This window comes from Chrysochloris asiatica, unplaced genomic scaffold (assembly GCF_000296735.1).
Source record: "Chrysochloris asiatica unplaced genomic scaffold, ChrAsi1.0 scaffold00257, whole genome shotgun sequence".
In the NCBI taxonomy this organism is placed as follows: domain Eukaryota; kingdom Metazoa; phylum Chordata; class Mammalia; order Afrosoricida; family Chrysochloridae; genus Chrysochloris; species Chrysochloris asiatica.
This window is the reverse complement of record NW_006408775.1, coordinates 3,134,755-3,143,287: the sequence shown is the minus strand read 5'-3', so window position 1 is coordinate 3,143,287 and position 8,533 is coordinate 3,134,755. Positions and strand designations below refer to the sequence as shown.

The following is an 8,533-nucleotide window of genomic DNA, read 5'->3' as shown; positions in this document are numbered from 1 at the left end:
ATTAGTAAATGAGACATCCTTATAGAGCAGATAGGGCAGCGATACAGTTAACTCCAGCATAGCAATGAATAAGTCACAGCAACCTTCGATGTGCCCTGAGCAGTATGTTAGTGTCTCGTCACTTTGACAAAACCATTGCTACCTGACATTCAATTGGTCAAGAAGAGCTTTATTTGAGAATGAGATTCAACTTTGATGTTTTCATGAGGAAGAAAACCTTTTTCTGCTGATTGCTTTTCTAAGAGCCCCTTTCAAGTCCTTGTTCCTGAGGCTGTAGATGAAAGGGTTCAGCATGGGGGTCACAACAGTGTACATCACTGTAGCTGCGGTGCCTGTCTCAGCTGAGTGAGAGGATGAAGGGTTGAGATACACAGCAATGATGGTGCCATAGAAGAGGGAAACCACAGCCAGGTGGGAGCCACAGGTGGAGAAGGCTTTCCATTTTCCCTTTGTGGATGGGACTCTCAGGACAGCACAGGTGATGCAAATGTAGGAAACCAGAATGCAAACAAATAGGGTGATCACTATAATGGCCCCCTCAGTAAGAATCACCATCTCATTGAGGAGTGTGTCAGAGCAGGAGAGGTCCCAGAGAGCAGATAAATCACAGAAGAAGTGAGGGATCATGTTGTTTGCACAGAAAGAGAGTCGAGCTGTCAGCAGAGTATACAACAGTGCATTCAGATTGCAAATTCCCCAAGACCCACTGACTAGCAGGGCACAGAGCTGAGGGGTCATCTTTGTTGTGTAGTGTAAGGGGTGGCATACAGCAACAAAGCGATCATAGGCCATCACAGACAGGAGGAAACTGTCCATGTCCCCAAACACAATGAGAAAATACAGCTGTGTGAGACACCCAGGGAAGGAGATGGACTGACTCCCAAGTATGTGGTTGGTCAACATATTAGGGACAGTGGTGGAAGAGAAGCAGACATCCACGAAGGACAGGTTGCTGAGGAAGAAGTACATGGGGGTGTGCAGATGGGAGTCTGTGCTGATGGCCAGGATGATGAGCAGGTTTCCCAGTACTGTGACCAGATACATGCTCAGGAAGAGCCCGAAGAGGAGCTGCTGCTGCTGCTGGGGCTGCCTGGAGAGCCACAGGAGGAGGAACTCAGAGACACTAGACTGGTTTGTCCCACTCATGGGTCTAGATACAGATGCAGAGAAGAGAGACACAGAGCGGAAATCTAGAAACTGAGGGTTCAGATGGGACAAGTCAGGCTCCAGCCATCGTCTTATTTACTTTATCAGAGTTACTCAGTCAGGATCACTCCCATTCCCCACACCCCTTCTGACTCCCTGTCTTAGATGATACGAGCCCTTATTGACTCTACCTTTTGATTTTATAAAAAATGACACTGTATGATAAGCACTGGACCAAAAGGTTGGTTTCAGTCCCAGGGTCTGTAGTTCAAATTCACCACCCAGTCATTGGGAACTCTAGAGAATCAATGTATTTTGGAAGAGACTCCATGTCACTTAACAACCAGAAGCATAAAGCACAAACAGACATACTCAGCTCATCTCTGTGATTTAGTGTGTCCCTATTAACATTTCCTAGTTATTTCTCCATGACTATAGGGTTGTTCCACCAGCTCGGTTCAGACTCATAGAGACTCTGTTTAGGGCTGCAGAGACTGTAATGTTTACTGCAGCAGAAAACTTCCTCTATCTCCCATGGAGTGACTGGTAGATTTGCACTGCTGACCTGGAGTTAGATGCCCAGCACATAATCCACTTCTCTACCAGGACTAAGTAGCTCATAAAAAAGACCAGAGAAATAGCTGATCATTACTAATTTATCTCAAGACAGAGCTAAAGGATTTAGGACTCTTACTATTGCTCCCTCAATCTGCAAGTTTAACCCTAGAAGCTCCTGAAAGGACTTCATGTCTTAATACACAAATATCAAAATGTGTCTCTGATGTAATCTTACCCATTGGAGGCTGGTTCTGTACCTATCATGTGTTCTTCACCTCTGTATGTCTACCCATTGCTTCTCTCTACTGTGGGCATTGAAAAATCTTGGAACAAATGAGGAGTAGAGGTTCATGGTCTTAGTTCGCTGGGTAGCAAGGATGCTTAGAGGAATAAGATCAAGCCCTTACAGGACTCTCCAAGGCCATTGGGACCAGATTCCCTGAGAGCCTCATTAGAGACAAGAACATACAATTGTCCCAAATACCTTCTGGCCCCATTGGAGCAAACACTGATGACAAAGAATATTATGTAACTCCTAACTCTGAACTTGGAGATGAAACCATCCTGGAACTACAGACAAGCCCCAAACAGAATCCCGTAGGCCCTCAAATATAATCATTTTGCTGATGTGGGTTTATGTCTAATGATTTAAAAGTTCAGCTCATGAGTAATTTTCTACTTCTGAGCACAGAAACTTGGGTTGTTGCTGTGTTGTTTGTACAACCCTGTTCTATTTTGTTTTGTGTATTTTTTTCATTCACATCTGATCATCTGCATAGGTTTGCTGACATCCAAGTTAGGATGCTGTGGGCACATAGAGCTGTTCTTAGTCTTTTAAATCATGGGGTGTGAAGGTTAATAATTGTGTATTGGAGAGCTAGGCAGACATTGGGAAGACCATAGTATGTCATGATTGAGAAGCTCCAGATTCCAGAGTCCACCACTGGTTGTCAGTTTGTCATACTCTGGTGGCTTTGTTATGATATTGGTAGTTATACCACTGGTGTTATAAATACCAGCAGGGTCATCCATGATTGAAAGATTTCAGGAGAACTCCCAAACTAAGATAGACTAGTAAAAGGGAGAGAGGCAGACCACTTTGAATGGTTAGCCACTGAAAAGCTTGTAGATAGCAGCAGAATTGTGACTTACACAGTGCCAGAAGATGAACCCCTCAGTATGGAAGGAACTCAGATACGACTAGGAGAGACCTCCATCCTCAAAGTTGTTTGTTCTTAAGGACATGGATGGAGCAAAGCTTTAGGGCCCTTCATTTGTAGATGAGGAACAAGTCAAGAGATACCAGCTGCAAGTATCCATTAATAATCAGGACATGGTATGACTCTAGGGAAATTGGAAGTCTTCAAAAGTGAAATGGAACTCATTAAATGGATATCCTAGGTATTAATAAACTTAAACGGACTGGTTTTAAACATTTTTAATCAAACAATCATATGGTTTACTATGCCAAGCATGACTCTGGCTCTCTACTTTATCAAGTATGATTTTCCTCTTTTTAAAATCAAACTCTATTTTATAGATGCAGCTATTTGATTAGGGAGTGGTGCTATCCCAGCAATACCACAAGTAGATGGCTTTGTTGTTGGTGATTAGTACATTTGAGTCATAGCAACCCTGTATAGCGTTTTGATGATAGCTTGTGAGCTCGAACCACTGACCTTGCAGTTCAAACGGACTTTGCAGTCCTGACATTAACCCGCAACACCACATTTAGCAAACAAATTTATTGTTTGATACTTTGAAGGCTAACAGTTGGAATTTATGTCCCCAGCTTAGGGGACAACTTTGTCTGTGTGTGTCTCTTGGTAAAGATTTCATCCTTTGTCTGTAGGCCTGGGGGTCCCTGGTTCCAGGCAATCTATGTACACATGGCAAGTTATCTTCCGTACATTTGTGCTTGCTTCCTGTGCCTAGTCTGCTCTTTTTATATAGCTCAAGTATAAGTAGGCCTGAAACACACCCTACACTGATAGGACCTCATTAACAAACAAAACCCTACTCCCAACTGGCATTATAACCCTAAACATTGAGATTTACGATACACATTTCATGGGGGGACACAGTTCAATCCACAACAACCTCATCTTGAGGAGAAAAGTCTGCTTGAAGATGAGTTCGCTTAAAAATAATCCCCAGAGCTATCTCAAGAGGAAATGAGTAAATCTGAGCTCTGCATTCTAACACCCAAATGCTGAGGGAGGGAGCTGGTTTTACAGAAGCCCCTGTGGAAACAGCTACCATGCATGTCTCAGAGTCAGACTTTCATGAAGGGTTTGTGACCTGAAAACCTAAGTGACAACAGGTATCCCACCACAGTGATGTGGGCGGTGAATGTCAGTGCTGCAGCAGACAGACCTGAAAGCACTCAACAAGGCCTGGGTCCAACAGCCACACTGTGTACCAGGAACTCACCCAGCCCTGCCATCATAGCTTCTAAGGGGCATTCTGGCTGTACTTCTTCCAACACACATTTGTTTGTTTTTTCAGCCAGTCCATGGTACTTTTAATACTCTTCTCCAACACCATAACTCAGATGCATCAATTCTTCCTTATTCACTGTCCAACATTCACATGCTTTTGAGGCAATTGAAATTACCATGCCAGGGGTCTGACTCCACCTCAGTCCTCAAACTGATACCTTTGCTCTTCAACACTTTAAAGAGGTATTATACAGCAGCTATTTACACCATAGACACTGAAGTTGTTCAGATTTGGAGAAGGGATAAGATATGCATCTATTGAATGAAACATTATGCACATGTCTAAGTTCTTTACTGACATGGGAAGAAGAAACTGGAAAAATCAAGATCCAGAGTAATATAAATAGATTACAATAGGATAAGTATTGGAGGTTGGTGCTTCAACCCTATACAGGGTGTTTCCAAGAATGAGAGTCGAGCCATCAGCATATTATGCAACAAAGCATTCAGATTGTAAATTACCCAAACCCAATGACTAGCAGGGCACAGGATCCTCAAGAACCCTAAGATTGTTGTTATGTGCCTTGAGTCAGTTCTGACTCATAGCATCCTGTATGAGTTTGACCGGCCGACCTTGCAGTTCAAACTGACTTTGTGGTCCAGTGATTATCCTAATGTGCCACATCAGGACTCCAGAAACCCTACATAAGCTGGCTATGACTCAACGGCACTAAACAACTACAGCAACAGCTTTTAAAGAATTCTCTTCATAAATGTCTCACTATGGCTGTCTTGGAGTCCTGGTGTAGGCACTCTATGATAATCACTGAACTGCTAACCCCGAGGTCAGTGAGTCAAACCCAGCAGCCACTTCTAGGGAACCCTCTACAGGGTTACTATGAGTCAGAACAAACTCCACGGAACTTAACAACAGTAACTAAGGAGTCCCCACCCACCCCCGACTAGTCACTCCTTAGAAACTGTACAGGATTGCTATGAATTGGACCTGACTAAACAGCACTTAACAAAAATAACAACATGGTTATTTGAAGTGGCAAAGTTACAGGTTGTTTGAATTTTATGCCTTTGGAGTTTTTGCCTTTGCAATGTGCACACCTGATTTCTTGGAATAACAAAATGTTGGGTTTGAAATCCTCTAATTTAAGCAAGGCAAAACTCATCCATGCATTCTGTAGCCTTTGGTCCAGGAGCACTACCAGTCATGAGAAATCCAAGGTGAAGAGTACATGCATTTGAATCCAGAGTCTCCCATAATATGTGCAGAGCCTTCTGGAGGGGACAAAGGTGAACGTCAAATAATTATAGGACAGAGTGCAATCAACCCAAAACATAGAACTAGGGTTCCAGAAGAGCAAGCTAGGAAGGCTTCAAGAAGTAGGAGGTGACCTTTGATTTAGTCCATGAAGGTGAAGGTTGAAGAGTCCGTTCCAAACATGAAGTGAAGAAGGGGAGTTGGAAGAGGAGATAGAAAATATCCAAAGCCATGAGTCTGGCTAGAACTACCTGCAAAGTCAGGGAGCCAAGCTACTTGGTAACGAAGGGTTTCTAGGACACTGTGTGTCTTCACCTCTTGGTGCTCTGGGCCACAATGCTTACCAGGGTCTCTATTTCACAACTGAAATGTTATGACCTGCCTGAGTCCTTGGATGTCATCCTGTCATTCTTTTGTCCGATTCTCCAAACCAGTATGTGAGAATCCTATGTGGTTGCCATCACATACAGCATATTACTAAATGAGACCTCCTTATATGGCAGATAGAGTGGTGTTACAGGTAAAATCCAGTCTACTAATAAATAAGTCACAGTGTCCTTGGTTGTACCCTTAGCAATATGTTTGTTTCTGTCACTTTGACAAAACAACTGCTGCCTTACACTCAATTGGTGGAAAAGAGTTTTCTTTGACAATGAGATTGAACTTTGATGCTTTCATGATATAGAAAACCCTTTTCTGCTGATTGCTTTTCTAAGAGCCCCTTTCAAGTCCTTGTTCCTGAGGCTGTAGATGAAAGGGTTCAGCATGGGGGTCACCACTGTGTACAACACTGTAGCCGCGGTGTCTTTCTCAGCTGAGTGAGAGGAAGAAGGGTTGAGGTACACAGCAATGATGGTGCCATAGAAGAAGGAAATCACAGTCAAGTGAGAGCCGCAGGTGGAGAAGGCTTTCCATTTCCCCTTTGTGGATGGGACTCTCAGGACAGCCCAGGTGATGCAAATGTAGGAAACCAGGATGCAAACAAATAGGGTGATCACTATAATGGCCCCCTCAGTAAAAAGCATCATCTCATTGAGGTGTGTGTCAGAGCAGGAGAGGTCCATGAGAGCAGATATATCACAGAAGAAATGAGGGATCATATTGTCTGCACAGAAAGAGAGTCGAGCCGTCAGCATAGTATGCAACAGAGCATTCAGAATGCAAATTCCCCAAGACCCACTGACTAGGAGGGCACAGAACTGGTGGGTCATCTTTGTTGTATAATGTAAGGGGTAGCATACAGCAACAAAGCGATCATAGGCCATCACAGACAGGAGGAAATTGTCCATGTCCACAAATACACTGAAAAAATACAGCTGTGTGAGACACCCAGGGAAGGAGATTGACTGACTCCCAAGGATGTGATTGGTTAGCATCTTTGGCACAGTAGTAGAGGAGAAGCAGACATCCACGAAGGAGAGGTTGAAGAGAAAGAAGTACATGGGGGTGTGCAGGCGGGACTCTGTGCTGATGGCCAGGATGATGAGCAGATTTCCCAGGACTGTGACCAGGTACATGCTCAGGAAGAGCCCGAAGAGGAGCTGCTGCTGCTGCTGGGGCTGCCTGGAGAGCCACAGGAGGAGGAACTCAGGGACACTTGACTGGTTTGTCCCACTCATGGGTCTTGTTTTAAGTGCAGAGAAGAGAGACACAGAGCAGAAATCTCGTAACTGAGGGTTTAAATAGGACAAGTCAGACTCCAGGCATGGTCGTATTTACTTTATCATAGTTTCTCAGTAAGAATCTCCCCCATTTCCCATACCCCTTCTGGCTCCCTGTCTTAGATGGTACAGGTCCTACTTGACTCTACCTTTTGATTTTAAGAAAACAATGACACTATAGGATAAGCACTGGTCCAAAAAGTTGGTTTGAATCTCAGGGTATGTGGTTCAAACTCACCAGCTGCTCATCGAAACTCTATACAGAATTGTTATAATTTGAAACAGACTCAATGTCACTTAGCAACTTGAAGCATAAAACACACATAGAGACACTCAGCTCATGTCTGTGGTTACGTATGTCCCTTTTAACCTTTCCTAGTCATTTCTCGATGCCTTGTATTGGTGATTATGTGCCACCAACTGTGTTCAGACTCATGGTGACCCTACATAGGGTTTCAGAAGCTGTAAGTCTTTACTACAGAAGAAAATCTCATCTTTCTTCCATCTAGCAACTGGTAGATTTGAACTACTGACCTGGAGTTCAAAGCCCAGCTCATTGTGCATTTTACTACCAGGGCTTAAGGAGCTCTGATAGCATCGTGGTTACAAATCAGGCTGCTAATCTTATGGTCAGTAGTTTGAAACTACCAGCAGTTCCACAGGATAAAGATGAGGCTTTCTGCTCCCTTAAAGGTTTATAATCTGCACATCACCACCACCACCACCACCAGGACTTAGTAGATCATAAAAAGGCCAGAGAAATAGCTGATTATTACTGGATTTATATCAAGATTGAGCTAGTGGATTCAGTACTCTTATTATTGCTCACTAAATCTGCAAGTTTTGCACTAGAATTTCCTAAAAGGACTTCGCATCTTAATAAACAAATATCAAAAAGTCTCTGATGTAATCTTACCCGATGGAGGCCAATTCTGTAACTGTGTTCTTCCCCTCTGTATGTGTGCCCATTGCTTCTCTCTACTGTGGGCATTGAATGGTCTTGGAACAAATGTGGAGTATGGGTTCATGGTCTTAGTTCTCTGTGCAGGAAGAATGTGTAGTGGAATCATAGATCAAGCCCTTACAGGACTCTCCAAGGCCATTGGGACCAGATTCCCTGAGAGTCTCATTAGAGACAAGAACATAGCAATTGTCCCATGTACCTTTTGGCCCCGTTGGACCAAACACTGATGACAAAGAGTATTATGTAACTCCTAAGTCAGAACTTGGAGATGAAACCATCCTGGTACAGATAAGTCCCATACAGAATTCCCTAGGACCTCAAGTGTCATTATTTTTCTGATCTTGGTTTATGTGTAATAATTTGAAAATTCAGTTCATGAATACTTTTCTCCTTCCTGAGCTCAGAAACTTGGATTATTGCTCTTTTGTTTGTATAGCTCTGTTCAGTTTCTTTTTTTAATTCACATCTCATCATCTGCGTAACTTTCCTG

At 43.4% G+C, this 8,533-nt stretch overlaps 2 protein-coding genes across 2 annotated transcripts; both read right to left on the bottom strand.

The window, feature by feature from the left end:
• Positions 1-201: 201 nt before the first annotated feature.
• LOC102827093 (olfactory receptor 1361-like) lies at positions 202-1,146 on the bottom strand. Its single transcript, XM_006873994.1, has one exon. The coding sequence runs from the start codon at positions 1,144-1,146 to the stop codon at positions 202-204; it is 945 nt and encodes a 314-aa protein (XP_006874056.1).
• Positions 1,147-6,092: 4,946 nt separating this feature from the next.
• LOC102826705 (olfactory receptor 1F1-like) lies at positions 6,093-7,037 on the bottom strand. Its single transcript, XM_006873993.1, has one exon. It carries the CDS (start codon positions 7,035-7,037, stop codon positions 6,093-6,095), a length of 945 nt encoding a protein of 314 aa, XP_006874055.1.
• Between the last annotated feature and the right edge of the window lie 1,496 nt (positions 7,038-8,533).

Excerpts from the sequence above, each read along its gene's own strand:
- LOC102826705 (XM_006873993.1), bottom strand. The coding sequence starts at position 7,037 with ATGAGTGGGACAAACCAGTCAAGTGTCCCTGAGTTCCTCCTCCTGTGG.
- LOC102827093 (XM_006873994.1), bottom strand. The coding sequence starts at position 1,146 with ATGAGTGGGACAAACCAGTCTAGTGTCTCTGAGTTCCTCCTCCTGTGG.